Source organism: Ictalurus punctatus, chromosome 14 (genome assembly GCF_001660625.3).
Source record: "Ictalurus punctatus breed USDA103 chromosome 14, Coco_2.0, whole genome shotgun sequence".
Lineage (NCBI taxonomy): Eukaryota > Metazoa > Chordata > Actinopteri > Siluriformes > Ictaluridae > Ictalurus > Ictalurus punctatus.
This window is the reverse complement of record NC_030429.2, coordinates 23,454,036-23,480,511: the sequence shown is the minus strand read 5'-3', so window position 1 is coordinate 23,480,511 and position 26,476 is coordinate 23,454,036. Positions and strand designations below refer to the sequence as shown.

At 41.0% G+C, this 26,476-nt stretch overlaps 1 protein-coding gene across 1 annotated transcript; it reads right to left on the bottom strand.

Annotated features, from left to right (window-relative positions):
- Positions 1-281: 281 nt before the first annotated feature.
- On the bottom strand, positions 282-25,722 carry LOC108274607 (ectonucleotide pyrophosphatase/phosphodiesterase family member 2). The gene is made up of 25 exons (XM_017484822.3): positions 25,567-25,722; positions 19,043-19,151; positions 18,784-18,930; positions 18,499-18,624; positions 18,218-18,278; positions 16,807-16,904; positions 15,659-15,738; positions 15,428-15,547; positions 15,169-15,224; positions 12,828-12,893; positions 12,652-12,724; positions 12,207-12,315; positions 11,426-11,548; positions 11,246-11,277; positions 11,020-11,147; positions 10,810-10,879; positions 10,640-10,727; positions 9,958-10,130; positions 7,059-7,116; positions 6,795-6,934; positions 6,237-6,372; positions 5,978-6,055; positions 4,833-4,965; positions 4,513-4,666; positions 282-984 (listed from the first exon to the last, which is right to left on the bottom strand). Exons 1-25 carry the CDS (start codon positions 25,582-25,584, stop codon positions 814-816), a joined length of 2,547 nt encoding a protein of 848 aa, XP_017340311.1. The 5' UTR covers positions 25,585-25,722; the 3' UTR covers positions 282-813.
- Positions 25,723-26,476: the final 754 nt, after the last annotated feature.

The window sequence follows — 26,476 nt, the reverse complement described above, 5'->3', positions numbered from 1 at the left end:
TTCCTCTTCAGTTAAAGGAGCCATTTGGAATGAGCAGATTAAGTGAAAAAAACATATATTTATACCTAAAGTAATCATATAATCTCAAAGATTGTATGTTAGAAATATTGATTCGCAATATTATTTATAATATAATGTAATGTTGTGCGGTGGATATCAGTAGCGTCTTCTTTTTTTAATATGTCTGTTTACATTTCTCTGGCCTGAAATTAGCTTCCTCTCACAAGGCATACACAGTTTCAACAAAGAGGGTGGGGTCAGCTGGTGGAAAAGGGGGAAGGTTGTCTTTTTTTTTTTTTTTTTTTTTTTTTACTTTGCAATTGTGAGTCACCCCACAACCAGCAGATGGCGGTAGTGATATTTTAAGAATACGTAAACATTAAAATTTCGCAAATACATTATTGTAGTAACATTGTAAACTATGATGAAAAGGACTATGGTACATGCCTTGCTGGGGGTTATCTGTAGGGGAATGTTACTATGTGGTAACATTATTATCACAGTAAACTGGAGCACTGAGCGCCACATAAATCCTCTCCACATGCTAGCAAACACATGCTAACAAACTGTTAACTTACAACACACACGCACACACACACACACAAAGATACTCACAATAACGCAATGTGTTTCACGCTCTAAACAGATATATTTAGTGAGTCTAAAGTTGAACTGTTTGAAACATTGTACCATCAATATTTTGTTTGAAATGAACAATAAATATGAGAAACTGTATAAAAACTATACACCTAATCATCAGTGGCTCCAGGAAGAGAGGTGATGTGGTGTTTAGTGATGTTGCTCCGCCAGGTGTTAGACATTTTCCTCGAAAGTGTGCAGATAGGTTTTCAGCGTGAGTGTGTTTGTGTAGGGCAGCGCGACAGAGCGGTAGAAATCGAGTCCGGTGAGCAGTTCCACGTCACGTACGCGAGCCGTGTGAGTGCGCAGGATCTCCTCCACCCAGCGAGACGGCTCGTCCGAACTCTGAGAAGCAAAGCGCAGCAGAGGTCAGAGGTCAGACATGGAGTTTTCCTAGAATGATGGCAGAATTTTAGCTCAGTAGTTATTATTGAAACATATCTCCACTGAGATTCTGAAGCAGCCATTACGTGAGAAAATGGTAGTAAACTCAGATCAGATTTAAACCGCGTCCATACACAGTCCTTATTGAGATACATATTCAGTCCATGGCTCTATGATCAGACCAAAGTTCAGGTGTGATTTCATTTGTTCACTTGTTTCAGTGCTTGCTTCAATCCTTGCTTCAATCCTGCACCCACAAATCTCTCAACACACGTGTACCAATAATAACTGCAAAAGCACCAATCATTATACACCTCCTGGCTGGCTCACCAATCATTCAATATATAAACGGATCCATGTATGTCATGCAGCTCCTGGCTGACTCACCTATAATTAGATTTTGTTGTCTAAAATCTACTTATACTTCAGCTTAGTCACAGCTGTATAAAAGTAAACATCTGGCCTTTAACCCTCTTACCCCGTATGGCCGAAAAACCGGCTTGCCCGTCTTTGATCTATTCCCATAAGGACGATATACCGGCTTGGTCGTCTATGCCAAATACCCGTAAGGCCGATATAGCGGCTTTACAGTGTAAACGTTATCCCCGTAAGGCCGGTGTACCGGCATTACTCTGCTATGATTCCTTACTTATTTAATTATTATTTTTTAACCCGGAAGGTTGATGACGTCATGAAGTCACGACGTGATTACGTTATTACGCCGGCATTACGATGAAGATCCGAGCGTGAATATTGGTGTAACAGTAGAAGTGTACTAAAAATGCCAAAGCGAAAAGCTAATCGTGTTCCAGCTAAAGTTACACCTACAGTGAACACAGGTACATCTAAAACAGTGAAGAAAAAAGAAAACATACACAGTCACACAGACGAGAGCGAGGATTCTAGATAGTGACAGCAGTGAAAGTTCAGGCGATGTTGAAACCGAAACCGAAACTGATAGAGACGCAAACTCTCCTGATTCAGACCCTGATCCGTCTTCATCTTCAGCATCAACCAGTGCGACTGACACTGCAGGGGTCTGGAGTCATAACCTGACCATCTCTGTGCATCCGTGAAAACACTACCTGCTGCTCTGATTATCACCAGAAACTTGACTTTTGGCACTAAAATGCATTTATTTATTTATTTATTATTTACTTGAATTTATTCAAAAGGCATTGACCACGCTGATGCTCGTATGGCACTTCTAAATGAGTAGAAGGATTTTAGCGAGCATTTTTCATCATTTCTCTAGTTAAGAACTGTGCTCTAATTGGAGTAAAAACACTGAACTGCTTCAGTTTCAAAGTAATATTACACAAATACATTATTATAAGTTGTTTCAAGGCCTAAAAGTGTTCAAATTAAAATGTTGATTTTGGGGACAATTTTGGCAGATACACGACTGCGCATTGAGATCATGTATATTATTTATGTGTTAATAATCATACTTCATGGCGTTGCCCATTAAACTGTTTGTTCTTCTCCCACCTCTCATCACAGTGGCACAAGTGGCAGCTTCTCCAGAACAAATATTCTTCTAAACAGAGACTTTTAATGTGAAGGTAGTCATAAAGGATGTCTGTAAACGGCTGATAGTAGCGCCGGTCCTGTGGGATAAAAAGTTTAAAACCTGCCAACATTTTACAACCTTTTTATTTACAGAAAATCAAAACGATTTGGTTTTGCTTATGAGGTTAACGTTATTGTTGTGGTAACTGAGGCTTGTAAGGCACCGTTATTCTGTTCCACACAAGAGGCCTGCTGACCCGACAGCTGGTTACAGTTGTTCAATAAAGTCTGGTCAATTATTTTTAGAGAATTCTTCTCACATGCTTCCCAGCTTCAAATAACATCTGGTCAGAGAACATCTGCTCTTGCTGATTCTACCCTAAATTTCTGCTCTTGATCTGCTGATTCTACCTTTAATTTCTGCTCTCGCTGATTGTACCTTTAAATGTCTGCCTTGTGGTGAATATATTATTAACCCTCTTGAGTCAAATTGGAATATTGTTCACATACACGAAAGTCTTCACCCCATCCCCATGAGATTGTGAGTGCAATCAATCAATCAATTGCGACTCAGTGAGATCACCAAATTATTGGTTTCTTCTTTTGGGATGCTTTTCCAGGCTTTTACCGCAGCCTCTTTCAGTTGCCGTTTGTTCCGGTGTGGGGGTGGGCTTGGATTCTCCCTTCAGTAGCCTCTTCAGGAGGTTAGATGTGGGTGATTGTCTTGGCCAATCTAAAATCTTCCAGTTTTCCCCCTGATGGAGTCCTTTGTTGAGTTGGCAGTGCGTTTTGGATCACTGTTTTTCTGCATGATGAAGTGCCTCCCAATTCATTTGGATGCATTTCTCTGTAAACTGGCAGACAAAATGTGCCTCTAAACTTCTGAATTCATTCTGCTGGAACCATCACGAGTTGCATCATCAGTAAAGATGTGAGATAGTGAGCCCGTTCCAGAAGCAGTCATGCAAGCCCAAGCCTTGACACTACTGTACCTCCACCTTCTTTCACAGATGAGCTTCAATGTTCTAGATCATGAGTAGATTATTTCTTTCTCCACAGTTTGACCTTTTCATCACTTTGGCAGAGGTTAATCTTGGTGCCAGAACTGGTTCATCTCATCTCTGTGTTTCTTTGCGGATCTGGCTTTCCGATTCTTACTGCTGATGAGTGGTTTGCATCTTGTGGTATATTTCTGCACTCGAAGTCTTCGAATGGTGGATCGTGATACTTTCACCTCTACCCTGTGGAGGTTATTGGCGAGGCCACTGTCTGCTGTTTTTGGGGTGGGTTTTTTTCACAGCTCTCACAACGCTCTGAGAATTATGCTTCATGAACCGTAGCACACAAAGTTTCCATGGAAACAGTTTCCGTAGAAAAGTAGTGACTTTTATGTGCAAGCAAGGCAGTTCAGGGCTGAGACTGTTTCTCTGGAAACGTTGTGTATTACATAAAGTTTTTATGGCCCTTTCCCAGCACTGAGTATCCAATAAACATCTCCTTACAGAAAACTACACCGCATCAATGATTACACACATTATTTAATCGATTTATAACAAGACTCCGGTATAAAATTCCCCGTGTAAGTTGCTACTATAGACATGCTCAAGCATTAGAATAAGTTCATATATAAAATATAAACCTACTACTGTCATAGAAAATGAAACGACACCTTCTGACCAATCAGAACGGACGATTCAACAAAGCCGTTGTTAAAAAAATTGCTAATGAGATGCTTTGTATTACAATACTAGCTTAATGTTTCTTAACATCGTACCCTTGACCATAAGCATAACGTTAACTCCAATAACCAAAATCTAAAAGTTTTATTTTTATCTAACTATGACATATCTGAAGTATCACTCCTGGAAGGATGACTACAGATAAAGAGATAGAGATGTGTGTGTGTGTGTGTGTGTGTGTGTGTGTGTGTGTGTGTGTGTGTGTGTGTGTGTGTGTGTGTGTGTTTGTGAGACTGACATTGCAGCTTTCTGAGTTATCTGGCCGATGATGGAGGATGAAGGACACCGGTGAAATGGCTCCATCGCACTCCTCCACTGTTGTGTTCTCTTCCTCACAGCTCGTTATTATCACGTAGAAATGAGTAGGGACCGGGGCAGAGTCACCTGCATGTCTACAGCACACACACACACGCGCGCACACACACACACACACGTATATTTATGTGTGTGAACGAACATAAGAATGGTTAACACATTGTTAAATTAATAAATTGTTTAATGATTACTGTTTTATCATCCACAGGTGTGTGTGTGTGTGTGTGTGTGTATGTTTCCTACTCTTTGATTTTCTCCACCGTGTCTCTGAGTCCATCAAAGTCATAGTCAAATATGGGTCCGGTCACAACATTAATGCTGTTCCTCTCTTCACTATAGCGCTTCAATACTGTCATCTGCAGGTAGTTCCATATTCCTGCACACACACACACACACACACACACACCAGAGTGAGGAGGATGTCTATTACGCTTGATCTGTTACTCTGCTCCATGCTTCTGTTGACATTATTGAAATGATGTCCAGCGCATTTCCCAAGAGTAACACGGTGGAATCAAAGTGTTCAAAACGGCGACTGTTTGTAAATCGGGAAAGAAAAAAAACGGGTTTATATTCCTGTCCTTTTTCCTCCATCTGTTATTTCCACCTGCCGTCAAGATGACTACCAATCAAGATATTATTTCGATCACTAATAACAAACGAATATCAGATACCCTGAGCAGCCATTACATCAACCTACACTTTCTAGTAGGGGTGTAAGAATTCAATTAATTATGCATGTAATGCAGTTGCACTGTTTGAACACCAGAGGTGCCAATCTGCACACAGAGTTAAACTATATACAGACCGAGCTCTCTGGTGACATGATCACATTCTTTCATGGCGAGCCTGCAAGACCTGCACTTGTGAAGTCTGATAGCCCGATAGCTCCGGATCGCAACGACCGGAGCGTAACACATTATACAGTTACACAACTATGTTATAATGGTTAATAAGACCTCTTCAGTAGCTTTCATTTTAGCCTACTTTGGAGCTCTATTTCTGCTATGGAGCTCATGTTTCACAAATATATTATATTAAGTATATTAAGATACGTTGCGCCTGTTGTACATTTTGTTTACAATATTAAACCTCTATTCATAGCCATTTTTTTATGTACTTAGTTTTATACAGACAAAAATAGCACATTGTTTTGCATAGTTCATGATTCAAAAATGGAAAAAAAAAAAAAAAAAAAAAAGTCTTTTCAGTCAGAATATTTCTTCATTCAGATTTTGTTCAAAATATTCCGTGAATCGAATCATTGATCGGGGTGTATCGTTACAATCTTACTTTCAAGGTGTAAAATTGCTCACTGTATCCTATCTGTCACAATATATTAAACTGGAGCGCAACTGGTGGATTTACACATTGAAAGCTATGCTCACTCTTAAAGGCAGGGTAAATGGGCACTGTGTTGGTGATCAGTGAAGCATCATATCTGGATTCAGGAGTGATGGACAAACCTGTGGAGAAACGACAAACGAGAACCACGGTCATCTATAGTTCAGTCATTGAATACATTGTTTCCTTTGTTCAGATGCCTAGTCTCTTTCCTCTGGGCTTAGATATCTAATGACCTTTAAGCATGTGTGTGTGTGTGTGTGTGTGTGTGTAAGAGAGAGCGAGAGAGAAAAAGACACTAACCAGGCGGGTACAGGAATCCACGGATGATCTTGTTCTCCTGGTTGTTGGAGTCGCAGGTGGGTGTGTGTTTGGGAGGAATTCGGACGTCCGCTCTTACACACTCTGAGCCTGGAAGAGGTGATGCAGTGCTCTCTATCTGCAGAGATAAACAGAACATACACACTCACACACAATATTGTGCATACAGGGAACAGTATGATGAGGTCAGCACCGACCATACACTCACATTACAGCTTTAATTCATTATATAAACACCAAATTTGAACAACTATCATACTGTAGATACTAAATCATTATTTATTATACTGCAGCCTCACACACTGTCTTGATTGAGCAAGCCAGAAGACACAGTGGTGAGAAAAATACTCTGACATGATATGTGGACGAAGCCTCGACCGTGAAAGCAGTATACGTACATAACGAATACAGTTCTGTGCAAAAGTTTGCGTACCCTTCTTCAAAAAAATGAAGAAAATAAGAACGAAAAATGCGTTTTCATGTCACATGGTATAGAGCGTGTGCAAGAGTGTAGGCTTGTACTGCAGGTGTGATTTGTACCTGTGGTGTGATGGTGAATGCTGTCCACAGAGGCATGCGCAGCTCGTAGCTGTATGCGCCGACGTAGTCCGAGTGCTGCAGTAAAGAGTACGAAGTCTGGAACAAAACGGCGGGCCGGCCGAACGGCAGGTGGGTGACATCTACAACACACACTCGGCAATGAGTCTTGCGTGTGGTTTTACGAAATGACTGCTGTGAAAGAATTCCTCACACATCAGTAACGAATTAAGTCTGCGTCTTGTTCGGTACGATAGAGGGCTTAACTGTTTAACGAAGCAGCTCCTTCTGCGAGCAATCCATCAGTGCTCTCTTCGATCATATTCTGTGGGAGATCGACAGAGAAAAACGTTCCAGTGTTAGCAGTGCGTATGTGAGCAGCGGCGTACAAACGTCCTCCAGTGATCCGATGATGGTGGAGATGGTGGAAGAATTAGCCCTTTGGCTGGGTGTTTTGAAATTCGAAGAATTGTTTGTCAACCGTTTGGAGAAAGAATATATATTATATATTAACACACAAGAATATATATTATTAATTTAGGACTGTAGTTTAATTCAGTACTTTTTGTGAATCCATACAAAAATAATGCATAAGTACTTAAACTCCAGTCCTAAATGAATAATAAAAACTCTTTCACTGCACCTTGTGGTTTCTGTTACTCGCTGCCTTTAGACATATTTTACTTTTGATCGTAGTGTTTTAATTAGACATTACAGATCTTACTCGCGCTACACTCTGTATCACCGCCTCTGCATCGCGCGTGAGGAGCAACGCGGCCTCGTTACTAACGCATCACTCCCGTTATAATAAAGAACAGAAGTTACACTGCAAGCGCGCAAATATACACCACATAAAGACAATAAACTTAAATTAAATTAAACCTTTTAAGCAGCTCGCGCCCGCATCACTGTCAGGCTTCCGTGCTACACAAACGCCGCTTTATAAAGTTTATAAATCTTCTCGGCGGTGTTTAATATAAAATTTACCCCTGCCTTAGAGGTCGCACACGTTCTTCCTCGGTCACGTGACGATTACGCCTCCGTCTGATGAGGACTGAGGTCACGTTGGGAATAAAAGGTAACGCTGACAGAAACAGTAAACTGAAGAACGTCAGCGTCGGTGACTCTGAGGCTAAAGCTAGCGGTGTCGCATTACGTGCGTGTGACGTCATGCGTCGTCGACTAGGAAGCGGCTTATACTTCCGGTTAGTAAAAACCCGCTAGCGTTCCATTTGAGACGATATTACCTTTCTAAAATCCACACACTACACGGTAGAGTACGTAGTGTATAGTGCATAGTGTAAGTACATAGTGTATAGTACAGTGCACAGTGTAAGTGTACAGTACTTCAATTGGGACACAAGTTTAGTATTTACTCTCCGAAGCGTGTTTTCTTAACCCATGTAACGTAATGATTAAATCTCCCCCGTGCCGCGCAGACCAACTAATCCACGATGAGATTCGATGACGATTTTCATAATCGATTATTATCGATTTTATCGATTAGTTGTTGCAACTCTAGTCTGAATGCTCGATTCTGATTGGCTGGAAGGTGTGCATTCAAACCGTATAATGCACAGGGAGTTCCAGTCAGTCTAATCACCTTTCTAAACGAATGCGCCGCCTATAAACAAGTGTGACCGTAGTAACATACGGTTCCACGTAACTCGCGGCTTCGTTATTAGTAGAGACGCGGCACAGACGCAGGTAACTCTCTCTTTCTCTCTCGAATATAATAACTGATTATAATTCATTCAATAAATGTAATCTTATCGCACTACTTTATCTCAGTGTATGATTTAGAGCGGGCAGAATTCTAGCTCTAAAGACCCATATATGAAATAACTAACAAAAATAACGTCTTTAGTGGTCACATATACGTTACAGCACAGTGAAATTATCTTCTTCGAATATCCCAGCATGCTAGGGAGTTCGGGTCAGAGCGCAGGGTCAGCCACGATACAGCGCCCCTGGAGCAGAGAGGGTTAAGGGCCTTGCTCAAGGGCCCAACAGTGGCAGCCACGACCTTCTGATCAGTAACTGAAAGCCTTAACCGCTAAGCCACCACTGCCCCATTAACTGACACTAATTTGATACTTTCAGTCAAATTATGTGCTGCAAACATCAACGACAGCTTTAACTTGTCAACGCTGTCAAGTGACCATGGTATAAGCGGGATAATCCGCGGCTAGCTGTGCATTACACGGTTTTAACGTACTCCGCTTCGTGTCAGGTGGTTCTTTGCCTCCACGTTGTGCATTAAAACCATGTAATGCACACCTAGCTGTGGATTATCCCTCACTTATACCAGTTTAAACTGCAGTTTAGGAAAATCAACATATTTAACATAACACAAAAAGAGTCCAAGTGGTGCAATCAGACCGACACGAACCGATTGTGGGCATCTGTGATCTCATGTGGAAGAGGGCAGCCAGCACACAGCTCTAAGTTGCCCTGTGATGCAGCAGTTCAAAACCATGCACTGGCTTCACGTGGCTCAGAGGAACCGCATGCTAGCTTTCATGTTCCCTATTTAGTAGCTACAGTGTGATGGAGTAAAACTGCCAGTGGGTGGAAACTGACTAAACTGACTGAGTAAAAATCCAAAATATAGCGTCCAGAATGATTTTTAATTATCGCATGAAGCTAGCTGAAATGCTCCGAGGCACACGAGTACTTTCAGAACAGTAAAAGTCGGATTCCTTCTTAATGACCGTAGACAGTTACATTTATTTACAAGATGATATCGTGCTGAGCCACAGGTCCAAACAGCACTGTTCTCACACACACACACACACACACACACACACACACACACACCACCTTCTTCTTCTTATTATTATTATTATAAAAGGCAGCTTAGGACTGAACCCTGAGGCATGCCTCAATTCCACTGCAACTCCTAGACCTCGTCACTGAGCGTGTGTTCATTATTTATTATTGCTCAGAACTATCTCCACATGACACCTGAACCTCTGAACCCTCTGTAAGAGCAATGACTGAAACTGTGCTTTACTGTGCGCTTTATCGTCATAATACTGGTGTCTCAGACAAGAATAACTGGAACGTGGATAAAGGTCTACTAAGCCCCACATGCTCGATAGTATTATAAATGAATAAATGAGATCTGCATGTGTGTGTGTGTGTGTGTGTGTGTGTGTGAGACCTCATCATCACAGCTGCAGCCCAGGTTGTAGGGTAGTGAAGTTTCAGCAGGCTCTAGAGGTGCTGGTGATGTCACTTCCTCCGGCTGTATGGGCTTGTAAGGAGGGTCTTTAAGCACGGAGTTCAGACTGCCGCGTGTGCCATTATTAGGTGCAGGAGTCAAGCCCAGGAGGTCTACACACACAAACAGTATTTGAATGTTTTTTTAACGTTCACACTCTTAAGTAGATCACCATTCTATGCAAATTAGATCTGACACATCAAAAGGACTGGCTCGAACGATCCATCTGACCAATCCAACGGTTCTTGTGGTCTGACGTTTCTTCAGTTCCCCACTCACAACTTTAGTACCTACCTGCATTTAGTTCGTATTACCGGTTTAGAATAACATACAACTGTGGTTTCGTCTTATCGTGTCATATCTAAATGTATATAGAGACATCACGAAGCAAAATAAAGCTTGTAAAGAAGTAGCAGAGCTCGTTGGTGCGTCTGGTGAGTGAATTATTTCGTTTGTGTAGTTTGCAGTAGAAGCTAAAAAAAAAAAAAAGAAGAACGAACATGAAAACAACGGTAGCCCTCTCTACACACACAAAGAACACCAGCGACTTGCCACTGGCTTGTATGAACACTGGGAAAGTGGTCTAGAAAAAGTCACAGACGTGACGGATATTGAATCTCACCACACATGACGTTGTAAAGCTCAATATTCTCAAACGGAGGAACTTCCGTCCTGAACTTGAAGCTCGGCCCGTATCCCAGAAAGATGGTCTGTGAAGAGGAAAAGGAGGACAATCAGCTCGAGAAGTGGTTTATTAGGGCATGACATTTGTGTCGAACTGAACACACTCACCTGCATGCTGCTGATTTTGTTATCGAAGCCGTGATCGCCAAAGTAGCCACAGCTGCCAGGTAACCGGTTCCTGCAACACATTACAGCACCTTTAACATCAACCACATCTTCACACTGTCTTACATACTTATATAGATGTGCAGAATGTGGTTGTCACACACATTAATACACACACACACACACACACACACAGAGATCCCCAGTACATACATGGCTACGAGCCACTTCCTCTCCATGAGCAGGTGCACGTCCTCGATCCTGCGGTTGTTGGCGTAGTGCAGCCGTTTGGGCAGGTGCTGCTTCAGATAGGTCTTAAAGTGCTGATTAGGCATCTTACACTGCAAGACAGAACACACAAACACACACAGCGAGATGCAATGGGGCGATCAAAAACATGACTTAACACAGAATGAGATCTAAAACGTTCTACACTTACGGTTAAATTGGCTGCAAGTTCCTTTGGGTCGTCTGAAAAAGAAAATAAATGGCTTGGTAAGTAGGAGATTTTATATATATATATATATATATATATATATATATATATATATATATATATATATATATATATATATATATATATATATGTGTGTGTGTGTGTGTGTGTAGTGTCCCTCACATGGCACGCTCTGGTTTTTGGGACGCAGTCTCCCAGATGATCCCGGGATGAGTGTGAACTCATTAACGTTTAGTCCGTATGAGCTGAGATACTCTGTACGATCACAGTGGGCCTCCTCCATTCCTTCTCACACACACACACACACACACACACACACACACACACACACACACATATAATTATGAAGCTGAACCAGTGTATAGGCATTGTATTAGCAGGTGTGTATAAGTGTTTATAGGTGTATATAAGTGTGTGAAGATGTGTATAATTGTATATAGGTGTGTATAAGTGTGTATAATTGTATATAGGTGTGTATATAGGTGTGTATCAGTGTGTACAGGTATGTATGTAAGTGTGTGTAGATGTGTATAAGTGTATATAGGTGTGTATAGGTGTATAAGTGTACATAGGTGTGTATAGGTGTATAAGTGTATATAGGTGTGTATAGGTGTATAAGTGTATATAGGTGTGTATAGGTGTATAAGTGTGTATAGGTGTGTATAGGTGTATAAGTGTATATAGGTGTGTACAGGTGTATAAGTGTATATAGGTGTGTATCAGTATGTATAAGTGTATATAGGTGGGTATAAGTGTATATAGGTGTGTATAGGTGTGTATAAGTGTGTATAGGTGTATAAGTGTATATAGGTGTGTATAAGTGTGTATCGGTGTATATAAGTGTATATAGGTGGGTATAAGTGTATATAGGTGTGTATAAGTGTGTATCGGTGTATATAAGTGTATATAGGTGGGTATAAGTGTGTATAGGTGTGTGTAGTACCATGATCGCCCACTATGATGACATTTACACAGCGGTGCAGGTTCATCTGTTTCAGACCGTTCATCAATTGACCGATGATGTTATCAATTTCTCTTAGCGGGTTATCCAGCTATCCAGTACACACACACACACACACACACACACACACACACACACACAGGAACACGTATGTAAACCAAGCACATTTTCTGTGTGTGCGTGTGTGTGTGTATATTTTATTTATATATATATATATATATATATATATATATATATATATATTTCATTTTAGAGTGTTAAATTAGCCACATTACTGTAATATTGTTTGTTTTTAAAATCTAGTTCTCTAGTTAAAGGTCTCATGAATGTAATATATGTACGGTAACATGATTTCATGTAACAGTGTAGTTCCATGCTTCAGATCATGTGATTTGTGCAGTTTGTGAAATAACTGTGCTGATCTTACCTCGTTGCTGAGTGGCCCCAGTCTGTGGCCGAACGCATCAGGCTGCTCCGAGTGGACCGCATACACATACGGCCTGAGAACAACACACAGGCTTTATCATCCATGTGCAACACTAATTTCAGTGTTCAGTGAACTCTTCTAATGTGGTCAAGTACGTATGAAAGCAGATGGCTGACCTTTCATCATCAGGCAGGTGGAGCCAACTTAGCATGGTCAGGATCCTTCTCTCCAGTGGAATCACCCTGCACACAGAGAGGATTTATTCGACCTTGAAAATAAAACAAAGGCTTCTCTGTGTCGACCGGCAGACGCTGACATCACACACATCTGAGCACTCAACAGTCCGTAATGGCCATTACAGTACTCGCCCTACTGTCTAGTGCACTTCTTGGTATCCACATATTTGTTCAGGTTTAACCTTTGAGTTCTTTTTGTTAATCTAATGCTTATGCTTTAGACAAGTGGACACCAACCCTGTTCCTGGAGATCTACCTTCCTGAAGACTTTAGCTCCAACCATAATCGTGCCCACAAGACCATCTAATCAGCGCTATGAGAGGTTCTTGAGCTGTGTTCGATTTCGGTTGGAGATGCAACCTGCAGGAAGTTAGATCTGAAGGAAGAGGGTTGGTGAATCGAATGCGGTCTGACTTCGGCACTGTTACAACAAACTTGATGATGACATGTACTCTCAGAATCTTTCAGAATATATATATATATGTGTGTGTGTGTGTGTGTGTGTGTGTGTGTGTGTGTGAGAGAGAGAGAGAAAGAGAGAGAAAAGAGAGCAAGAGAGAGAGAAAGAAACAGAGAGGACCCATAAAATCGAGAGGAAGAGAGAGGACCCCTAAACTTGAGAGAAAGAGAGAGAGAGCAAGAGAAAGTGAGAGAGAGAGAAAGAAAGAGAGGGAGAGAGAGAAAAAAATAGAGCGCGATAGAGAGAGAGAGAGAGAAAGTGTGAGAGAGAGAGAGCGAGAGAGAGAAAGAGAGAGCGAAAGAGAGAGAGAGAGAGAGAGAAAGAGGACCCCTAAACTCGAGAGAAAGAGAGAGAGAGAGAGAGCGCGAGTGAGAGTGTGAGTGAGTGAGAGGGAGAGGGAGAGGGAGAGAGAGAGAGAGAGAGTGTGAGTGAGTGACAGAGAGAGAGACAGAGAGTGAGAGAGTGAGAGAGAGTGAGAGAGAGAGGACCCCTAAACTCCTTGAAAATAAACATGGCCTTTTGTTAGTTTATGAAACTCAAGTCGGATAAAGGGGTAAATCAGTTCAGCAGACAAGGATGAATAGCCTGTGTGTGTGTGTGTGTGTGTGAGAGAGAGAGAGAGAGAGAGTGTGTGTGTGTGTGTGTGAGAGAATAAGAGAGGGAGATCTTTGTTCGTGTAGATGCCTGGAGGAGACAGACATGCCATGTGCTTGTTGGATCATGTTCGTGCGGCTCACGCTTCTCTCTACACCCGACTGACTCAAAACAGAAAGAACACAGCAAAGCAAACACACTTCTCTAACACACTGTCCATCCTTTCATCAGCAACAAAGTCCCCAAAGACACATGATTCGATGACAGTTATCAAATCCGTCTCAAACTCTGACATGACAGATCAAAGATCAGTGTACAGAAACGAGAAAAAAAAAAGTGTGTACTTTGCAGCACGATCAGTACTTATACAGCCATGTTTGCTCTAACCTTTGACCCTCAGCGAAGGCTTAGTTAGCCACTGCGTTATGATTATACAATGCCAGTATCACCGATGTAGCACACACAAATAAATAAATGACTAAAATAAATTCATGCCACAGTTGAAGACTGGAAAATGACCAGGTGATTGATTTGTTTATCTAATCTTCAGCTGTCCAGCGTCGCCCACGATAGCCTCAGAGTCCTGTTCTCGTCTGACAGGACTGGAACCTAATGCGGTCTTCTGCTGTTGTAGCTCAACCACCTCAACGTTTGATCTTCTGTGCGTTCCGAGATGCTTTTCTGCTCACCACGGTGATTATTTGAGTTTCTATATCCTTCCTGGCACCTCTGACCATTTTCCTCTGGTCTCTTTCATGAACAAAGTGTTTCCGCCCACAGAACCGTCACCCACACAACATTTTCGTTTGTCTATCTAACCTATACAGACTGTCGTGCGTGAAAATCCCAGAGGATCAGCAGTTTCCGAAATACTCAAACCAGCCCATCGGGCACCAACATCATTGCCACGGTTAAAGTCACTGAGATCAGACATTTTCCCCCCCATTCTGATGTTTCATGTGAACATTAACTGAAGATCTTGACCTGTATCGGCGTGATATTATGCACTGCCACATGACGCAGGTGTAAAGGTGTTCCTAATAAAATGGACGGCGTGTGTATGTGGTACTTTTACATAAGGCTCCACGTAAAATCGCATTGATGAGGCAGACGCGTTAACCATCCAAAGGACCCTTTAGGAAAATCTTATTTCTCAGAGATTATAAACCCCAGTATAGTTATATAATATACCAATATACTGGTCATACTGCACGTCGATTTGCTCACCATGGCCAGAAGAACGTAGCTGCTTTCACCCCCTGCTTCTCTGCCGTTATCCAGATCTGTCGGGGGAATGAATCCAGAAAACAATAAATAAACACAGAAGCTGTGATCACTATTCGAATACATATAAAAAATGTCCTCTGTGCTGTACTATTTTAATCCACTCATAATATTCAGTCAAACTTATGCTCTAAACCAGTAGGCACATTTCAGCTCTGATGATTATCTATATATTGATCAAGGAGGAGGAGACCGAACTCACGGGTTGCCCACCCCACCAGCGAGGATTGAGCTTCTCTCGCCCACGCAGATTGAAGTTCGCGTCAAACACTGGGTCGTACATGGAGTTACACACAATGCCGTGAGACTCCGGGTACAGCCCCTGCACCGAGACACACCCAAACCTCAATACGCAATCTTTTACGGATATGTTTATGAGAATCTTTAAGGGAGGAAAAAAAATAATTAAAACAGGTTCAACGTGAGCGTTTACCGTGGCGAGTGTGTAGAGGTTGGGAAACGTCTTCGAAGGGTACACTGGTCTCATATGAGGAGAGCGTGTCCCACACGTTCCTATCGAAAAGCCGAAAGCATCAGATAAACCGAGCGTGAAAACATTCGCATAAATGTGACGAATGAAAAATGACAAGGTTAAAAATATGCAGATGATTTAAAATCCTTCACTATCGAGCCAACATTAATGTTGCCGATGAACTCATAATTGTATTTACATGGAAGGAATTACAGCAGTTATTGACTACAGAAATGTATTCATGTGAAAAATGAGAGAAAATCATACTCCTACTGTTTTAATACATATTCTAACAGTTAAAAATATTAGAAAATCAGACTTGTAACGTATATGTTGTGTAATGCTTCTCCAACCAGAAGTTCCTCAACGTACTGAAAGAAACACATGATATTGGGATGTCTGATTATCATACAGCGTCATATTCAGAGTCACAGCAGTATTCAGATCTCCGATGTAACTAAGGAATTAAATACTATAATAATGTAAATACATTACGAATCTAAGGAATGCCGTTTGAGGTCGGTATTAAATAGGATACTATGACTAAATTCAAATCCACAGCGTATTAAATGAAGACGCTGCTCATCTTGTGGAATTCATTTATCACGGATTAAATTCAAACAAGCTGTAATCTGGGAGTGCTAGGTCAGCTTATCCTTTAACCTGTGCTTCTTCGGTCCGCATTTTCTAGCCTCTGATTCGTTCTGTGTTTAAAGACAGTATCGGGAAAAATCTCTAAGACACGTCTACTCAACCAAATCTGGTATCCTCATTGCTTTAAACTATTCACAGGTCATTAAACTATTCACAGGAATAATCTGAAAACTTTAACCCGAGTCTGAATACTAGGAACTTTCCTCGCGTAACTGTCGGTGCAAGCTCATGAATTAAGTCTTGTATTTACACACACTGTAAATCTGAATTTTCTGTCGTCCGGGCAGAACATTTCAGGAGAAAGGAGGTACGAAAGTACAAGACATTTAACATCGAAGTGTGGTGTATGTTGGATTGCGGCCGTTCCCGCTAAAACCACTTCAAGAAAAACATCTAACAGTTATGTTCTTCCGAATTCTTCATTCCTGACTCGGATGTCTGAAGATGGTTCATACTCAGTTTATGGATGTTGGGAATGACAGATTTTCCTTTCTTAATGTAGGAGGCGCGGAATCCGTCCAGAGAGATGATGAAGAGAGGAGGACGCACAAATCTGCACAGAGAAAACACGACAGTTACGAGTCAGAGAACTGACCGTTTACTGCGTTGGTATTGTGTTAGAAATGATATCATTTACATTCCCCACTGAAAGCATTGGAACCGCAAGGCCAAATCTAGTACTGTTTTTGTCTAAAACCTTCCACTCCCCCCACCCCCAAAGAAATCCTTTGTCGAGTTGGCGCTGTGTTTAGGATCGTTGTCTTGCTGCATGATGAAGTTCCTCCCAATTAGATTGGATGCATTTCTCAGTAAATTGGAAGACAAGTTGTTTCTGTAGACCTCTGAATGCATTCTGCTGCTACCATCATCAGTAACGATTAGTGAGACTGTTCCAGAAGCATCCATGTGGAGCAGTGGTGGATTGGTGGTTGATGGTCTGGGTTACTGATCAGAAGGTCAGGGGTTAAAGCTCCAGAACTACCAAGCTGCCACTGTTGAGCCCTTGAGCAAGACCCTTAACCCTCTCTGCTCCAGATCTACATATGATCAATAAAGACTCATTATCATGCAAGCCCAAGCCATGACACTACCTCCACCATGCTTCACAGACGAGCTTATACGTTTTGCATCATGAACAGATCCTTTCCTTCTCCACACTTTGGCCTCTGAGGTTCATCTTCGTTCCAGAACTTATGCGGCTCATCTCCGTATTTCCTTGCGAATTCCAATCTGGCTTTTCGATTCTTACTGCCCATGAGTGCTTTGTATCTTGTGGTATGGCCTTTAAATTTCTCCACTTGACGTCGTCTTCAAACTGTGGATTGTGATACCTTCACGCCTGCCCTGTTGTTATGGGGTTTTTCTTCACAGCTCTCACACCTTTCTGTCATCAGAAACCATGTCATCGTGCTTGTTGTTCCATGTTTGGTTGTTTGTACACCAGTCAGTTCTGTTCATAAAGATATACGTGAATGAGATTCCCTGACGAAACGCTCTTGGCACTGGATGAGCATTTGCAATATCTAATATGAACCCAACAGACTTCCACATTCTTGTACACCATATCAGATCCCAAAGTGAATTTCAATCCGAAGTAAACCTCACCGCGGGTTCAAACGTAGTCTACTGACGTACGTCGACGCCATTGTGTATTTCGAAAGCTTTAGATAGAAATGCTTCAAACTGAACACACGGTTAATTAAACAAAACGCACAAAACACACAGCTCGTACATGTAAAAGGTGCAATCCTGTTGCACTGTTTTTATGGGCGTTATCCGGTTTGCGTTGTTGTTTTTACAACCACAAACGTTTAGTAAATCAAGGACAACAAGGTTTTTTGACATCGGGAAAATTCTGCCACTCACCCTGCAGGACATACAGGGGTATTAATCTCCTCACAGTCTCCGTCCAGCCACTGACTCCCACCTGTAAACCACACACACACACACACACACACACACACACACACACAATGTTCTAGAATGTATTTAGACATGTAGCTCGTGACAGTGTGTGTGTCTTAATCTAGCTCTCATCTAATTCTCATATATCTCTACCATAAGGAACAATTTAAAGTCTTGAATAAGTCGGCCAATTGAAATTGCCTCTTTCCCAAGTGTGTGTGTGTGTGTGTCTTTTGTCTGACCTTTGCAGAGAGCATTATAGTTGGTGCAGCAGTCTCCTTTCTCCAAACAGTCCTCTGAACACTGACATGCATAGTCCTCATTTCGGCTCTCTCCACACCGCTCCGCAGTACACTCAAAACCTCCAGCTAGCCACACACACACACGCACACACACACACACACACACACACACACACACACACACACACACACATTACATTATGCATGTCACCATAAAGATTCTGCACCCAAGTTGTTTTTTGTGCACGTCTTTAAGTTCGTGAGAATATTTATGTTTGTACTCACCGGTTTTGAGGCACTGCTTATCAAAGTCTGCGCAGCAGCTATAGTACGTTTTACACAGATTATCACACCTGCACCCGGGAGGCTCCGCCTCTACCAGCTCAAAGCACCGCCCTTTACAAGACCCAGCTGTGCTTTCCCATATAGATACTGACACACACACACACACACACACAGAGAGATGTTAGAATAGGGTTAAACATTATTGACTTTCTCTCATAAATATCATGGAAGGAAAGGTGTACAGCTCTGCAAGTCTCACTTTTAGGGTGTACAGGAATCTCCTCCTTTTCTTCTGTTGGCTGAGCAGCCTGGAATACGTAGCCCACACACACACGGGGGCCAAGCACTAGCAGGAATACACAAACAACCTGGAGAGAGTAGCAGACATCAATGTACGTACAAACACACACACACACACACACACACACACACACACACACACACACACACAGTGTAAGCTGCAGTTTACTATATTCACAATCATTCTGCAATATGAACATTTATTCACTTACACAACCTGTACTGTTAACTGTGCAATAATCCTTTTATCACCATCTGTATATAAACGAGGTGCTACTCACCTGTATATACTCATTTGTATTCATCTGTACATACATTGAGGTGTTCATAGTGTACATATTACCATTATTGTTATTTTTACTTACTTATATATATATAATATACATATACACACACACACGTTTTTTTTTTTTTTTTCTTTTAATCAATTCCTATTTAATGTGTATTCTTTCTTATTTGGTGTGCGATCACTAAAGTTTTGCTCTTATCTTATCTGTATCTTACTAGTGCTGCAATTTAAGCCCTCTTTACTCTTGTCCTATTTACACATCATTAGCAATAAACGATCCTGTAAAGGATCTTCGAGGAATCAGTTCACCTCAGAGTGCGACTGTATGACAGACTTTCAGTGAGAACACCACGACGCAAAGCGGTCACAAAGAGTTTCTACGCCCCGACGATATTTACTTAACCGTGAAAGTGGGAAAGAGAACACTCGAAGCCAGAAACTGCTATTGCTACAACACAGGACGTTACAGGGCAGCCGGGTACGCTGGATATATAGCGAAAGGCCATCCTTCATTCCCACAAGGAAAAATCACAGTTATCTTCTCTCAGACTCCATGTATATCTGCAGCATCATCAGGATATAAACCTATCGACGATGAGGTGAAAAACCTAGTCGAGAATCTCTTTAAACCGAATGGCTGGGAAACAGCAGTACCAAAAGGCTGCCATTGTTGGACTGTAATTACGGTTACATCTCATAGGGTGTTATCTTGCTATGCTATTGCTTTTAATCAAACACTTCTCACATTAGTGTCAAATCAAATCAAATGTGACCCTCACCCTCATTCCCTTGAATTTGTAACCGTGATCACATATTTATATATCTAAATATAAGAAAATAATGGACACCCAAATTCATAACTGGCCGTATTGACCATGGGCATGGTGTAATATAAACCTTTAGTCTTAACTAGATGTCCTGATAAACCTTCTGGCAAAAAAAAAAAAAAAAAAAAAAAAAAAAAAAAAAAAAAAAAATCATTTTTCCCAACTTATTAAGCAATAAACTGACAGTTCAGCATAGTTTAAAAACATAAAACTGTTCTTTAGTAAATCGAGCATAATCTAATCTCATCTAATCTAATCTAATCTAATCCAACCTGTAACTAAGTGAAAACATTCATACGTTCATTAAACAAACAGACAAGCACACAGTGAATAACAGTGAACTATCTTGATCAGAGGTGCTTCACTCTGGTTATTTCCTCACACACACACACACACACACACACACACACACACACACACACACACACGATTCGTCTTTTCCGTTAATGAGGTTAATGAAGTTCAGCGGGTGTTGGAGATATCTGAAGACAAATAAGACTATACTTGGATACCGCTAACAGATCTCGAGTAAGGTTCACAGTGGTCAGGCTGCCCCTCGAGTCCCTCACTGCCCCCTCACTAATCATGAAGCATGTCATAGTTTACCACATCATCAATATATGGCAAAAGACTTCAATAAATCTCAAATAAAGGGAAGCTTTCAGGCCAGGTTGTAATACTGCCCTGAGATACCTATACATAAATATTTAGGGGGCCAAGCACTGAAGGTGTGTAGGCACTTAACTGTATGTGTAATTGTAAATTATATGTTTTCTTTTACTTCTTCTTGTTCTTCTTCTTATTATTATTAGTAGTAGTAGTAGTATATTTTGACATGAGAGTCTACGGTAGCGCATAGAACGCTTCATATGTTTGTTTGTTTTTTAATGAAATCCGGCATAGTGATAGAGGACAGCAATTTTATTGTACACCCCTCACGTGCTCTAGCACCAGCAACATGGCAAATTTGCCCATACAGTACTACACATGCAATAATAACTCTGCAACACAACTCAGTAGAGGCGTGATTTTACTTTCCTCAGATCCTCTAGGTCATGCCAAGTTCGGAGTATACCATGATGTTAATATCTGCCATAATGAACTTTCTGCCATGATTTTTTCCCCCAGAAAAATTGTCACATCATCGACTACAAACTTTATCCAATCATCACCCAATTTGAATCACGACATCCGAAGACCAATCCAAACCAAACTCGACTCTTGGATTTTTCAGAACATGTCTCAGCAACAGTAGCTATGTTTCCATCATGCACATCAAAAACGAAACAAAACAAAAAGGATCATTTTTTAAATTCGATAAGAAGATATGCGCATAAACTACGATGGAAACACATTTACCGAATAAATTCCTCGATGCGAATAAAAAAAAAAAAAAAAAGTCATGTGACTTTGCCTCAACAAATCATGTGATTGGTACCTCAGAAAAGTAAAACTGATGGAGAGCGAGATGCAGCAGTTTCGCCGGAAGTGACGATTTTGTTCTCTTGGACACATGGGATGGAAACGCTGCTTTATTGGCGAATGTTTTTTTCCCGATAGTCAAAATGTTTACATAAGTTAAATTCGCAACTTGACTGGAAACATAGCTAATGAGATTTATTCAGAACAAACTTCGTATATGAGTGAGAAGACCTGGACAAAAGGGATTCCAAGACGTTTTATTTAAATTCACCTCTAGAGGCACTAAATTTTATTTTTTTTTTTTTAATTATTAAAACCACTCATAACTTTTGACCCACTCAACATCAAATCATGATTCTGCTGTCTACTGATTCACTGAAAAGTGCCAAGTGTTCTTGATGTAATGAATTTGTGATTTTCCCAAACAGGAAGTCGGCCATGTTTTAACCGAAACGGTCATCACAGAATTTGGATCAAAGCATCATGGGACTAACAACACTATGGTGTTGGATTTTTGATATCCGGGACATTTCGTTGCATATTGCACAAACTAATCTGAGAGAGGATGTGAGGGCATGTCTCAACAAAAAAAACACACTTTTACGCATTGTTATCAAACTTGCCATGTGACATGACCTGATGTTAAGTTCATGTGCGTCTAGGGCTACTGAAAACAAGACGTCATGCAATACCCGCTGTAGAGGTGCATCTCAAAAAAAAAAAGCGAAAATCGTGGGAAAAGTTCATTTTTTCCCGTAATTTAAGTAAAAAAAGCGTGACTTTCATATATTCTAACATTCATTACACATAAAGCGAAATATTTCAAGCCTTTTTTTGTTTTGTTTCGTTTTAATCTCGATGATTACGGCTTCCGGCTCATGGAAATCAAAAATCCAGTATCTCGAAATATTCGAATAAAGTTTTGAGATGCACCTGTATACGCTGTACATATCATACTGGGTAAAAAAATATTTATCTGGCAACAGTGTGAAATTGCTGGGCTCAGACAGACGGTGTGTGTCGAGAAAGAAAACTGCTTACAGTACAGTACGAATGAGGCAGCGTGATGGATGTATTATGTAAATGCTGCACCTTAGTAAAAAAAAAAAAAACGAACATTTCTGGTTATGAGATTATTAGAAAAACACCTGACCCTATCAGATTCTTATAGTAATGTAGGTAGAGTTCCAGGACGCTTTGCTCCGTTAGTTATGCATGCACAGCGGCTGAAACAACACAGAAAAGTTTGGGTGATTTAAGCCAAAGACCACAGATTATTTACACAACTGCTGGCCGATTCAAATCAGTGTTTAAAGGTCATCTTGTCCATCTATTTATGTTAAAATGTGTTTCTCTCCATTAAAGTAAATAAGAACCTGGTTTTGTATGACTGAATAGAACGGGCCAGGAGTGTCGCCAAGATGTCCGTCAAACGGACAGACTTTGGCTCAGATTTATCGTTTAAAAATCTGAATAGACGTCCAAGTCTGATCTGAGGCCTCTAAAGTTCACTCGTACGGAAATAACAGCTTTGGGTGCGATATGGAAGCCTGGCTGATTTACGCTCCCATGCAGATCAGACCATGAATCCGGGATGGAAAATGCTGCTGCTACGGAATGAAATTGATTCTCCGTGTCATGGCCTGACGATCTGTATGCTGAGTTTTATGGAGCACAATCCAAAAATCGTAGCAGAGAAACGGGTAAAAGGTCAAACACTCGGTCAGGTTTCAATGTCCAAACAAACAGCGCTAATCCAAAAGTGGAGTCAAATAAGCATACACTGAAAGAAAAGGAAAGAAAAAGCTGAGTGAATTGACTTAATACAAATTGGTTCCACGTGATCGACGTGAGTTACATTAAGACTGTCTGATTTCGTACCTCCAAGGCGATTTGATCGTGTATTTTCAATACAGTGAATACAATCAGACTCCGAGCTCTCACCCACACTGAGGATCGAACTCGGGTCACTGACGGACTGCGACAGCCACATTACTGCTGCGCAGTGAATATGTAAGTACTGAATATATAATTAAGCACCACTGGGGCAGTGGTAGCTCCATGGTTAAGATGTTGGACCACTGATCAGAAGAGTTGAAATCCCAGCACTGCCAAGCTGTCACTGTTGGGCCCCTGAGCAAGGCCCTCAACCATCAACTGCTCAGATATATGTATGAGATTAATATAAGTCACTCCGGATAAGGGCATCTTCCAAATGCCATAAAATGTAAAAGCTTCCATCAATCCATCCATTTTCTGTACCACTTATCCCAGACAGGGTCACAGGGAGCCTGAGCCCACCCCAGGACTCAGGGCAATGCCAGTCAACCTGCAAGCATGTCCTTGAACTGGGGGAGGAAACTAGAGTACCTGGAGGAAACCCCAAAAGCGTGGGGAGAACATGCAAACTCCATGCACACAGTGCGGAAGCAGAACCCCAAACCGCAAAGGTGCAAGGCAAATGCGCTAACCACTAAGCCACCATGCCCTCTTATAGTAAGTTTATGTTATAATATTTTTTATATGTTTTAATATTAGTACAAGCGTGATCAGATAGGACATCATGGTAGCTAATCGTAGCCATATTTACTCACCTACTTACATTTAAACAGCATTATACAGTACATGCTTGCGCTTATCCCAACTTGCACAGCTGATGGGCGCAAAAATAAACAAAAAACATCCTGGTACTATGGAAAGTGTTTTACTGAACTGCAGTTTTAGATTTACTACACGGAAGAACTTAATTTATACATCTCACCGTACTGTCGATAGATATACTGGTACCTTGTGTGATATTATTCATTTTTACTCTTTGAACTGCTGAAAATCACCAAATAAAGGGTTACGTCTACTCAGACGTAATTAACCGGGAAGGAAATATTAGACGCAAAAACCAGGAGGAAATCAATAAGCAAAAATGAAAAGATGATGGTGTAAACTGCTTGAGATTAAACTGAATTCCTAGAAGTAAACAGCTGGGGAAATTAGAGATTTAAATACAGAAGAAGAAGAAAAACCTGCATGCATTTTCTTTTATTTTATTTTTAGTTATTTTCCTTTTTTTATGATAATTTTAACAGCATCTGTTTTTTTTTTGTTTCTAAATCTTTGTGGCTTACTACAAGGATGATTTGTTGTAGTTTATACAACAGCTACCGTAATATTTTCGTCATCCCTTATTATAAAAATGCAAATATTGCAACTGAAAATTTTTAAAAAAAGAAGATTAAATAGGCCTACTGTATTTATTTATTTATTTTTTTATTTTTTTATTTATTTTACTACTTATATCATGACCAAGATCGTGCTATAAGGATATAAAGTATAGGCCTACTATAACAGCTATAGTAAAAAAATAAAGAATGCACACAAACATTTTCCCTTTTCTAATTTAAAAGGTTTTTGTTCAGAGATGATTTGTTGCGTCTATTGGAATATTTCTGAACCGAGCCCTTATTATAAAAATGCTAAATATTGCTACAAGAATCTTCTTTTTAAAATAAATAAATTAATTAAATTTTTTTTTTTTTTTTTTTTTTTTTTTAAAGACCAGCATTGTGATGTGTGGTTATAAACTATATAATTATCACTTATAGTAAGTTGTTTGTTTGTTTTTAAATGTGGGGAAATCTTGTTTGTGAAGCGTCTTGCGAAATCTCTGCTGACTCTCACAGTGCAAAAGTCAGATCTCAGGTCTGATCGTCAGAGCTACATCAGATGCGTGATGTCCTATTAAACAGTGAGGCAAAAACAGTGACTGAAATCAGTACTCTATTACAGCGCTTATGATCAGGGCTTCGTCCTAAACCGCATCCAAGCGCACAGAACACTTAGTGAACGCTGCACAACGCCACGGACATTGTCCTAAACCGCACAGTGTGATTAGACGCCGGAGATTGGACACTAATAACCCATATCTAGCATTCAATCGTCTTACCGTACCAGCTTTCCGTGCAACATTGTTCCGCCGTGTCTGTGCTGCAGTAAAGTCCGCGAGGCTTTACCGAGGTTCCGATGACCGGACACGCACCGGGGGCGCGCTGGCGTGTTGTTTACCCTCACCCACGTGCGCCCTTCTCCGCCAGCCAATGCGCGCGCAGTAACGATCGCGCGTGCTGGTGCCGCACCGAGACGCCGCGAGTTGTATAAACACGTGTCAGCGTTTAACTATGCAGGATGGATCGGGACAGAATTCACCTTTGAAGAGCTCTGTGTCTGTGCTTATGTTTTGATTGATGTATAAGAAATAGACTATTTAACACTGGTCTGTTTTGATACTGAAGCTGGTTATTATTACTTAATAATAATAATAATAATAATAATAATAATAATAATAATAATAATAATAATAATAATAATAATAATAATAATAATAATAATAACAACTCCGGAGTGCACGGTGGGTTAGCGGTTTGCATGCTGGCCTCACACCTCTGGGGTTGGGGGTTCGATTCCTGCCTCCACCCTGTGTGCACGGAGTTTGCATGTTGTGCTTCAGGGTTTTCCTCTGGTACTCCGGTTTCCTCCCGCTTTCCAAAAATATGCATTGTAGGATGATTGGAATTTCCAAATTGTCCGTAGTGTGCGAATGTGTGTACGATTGTGCCCTGTGATAGGTTGGGACCCTGTCCAGGGTGTCCCCCGCCTCGTTCCCTGAGTCCCCCGGGATAGACTCCAAGATCCCTGTGCAGGATAAGTGGTTCAGAAAATGGATGGATAATAATGCCAATGCCAATGAAGCTGATAAATACTCAGAAGGTTGTGGAGTTCTAATCCCAGCATTGGGCCCCTGAGCCCAAATGACTACTGCAAAGACTCACTATCCAACAGCCAGTCATTGATCATCACTACA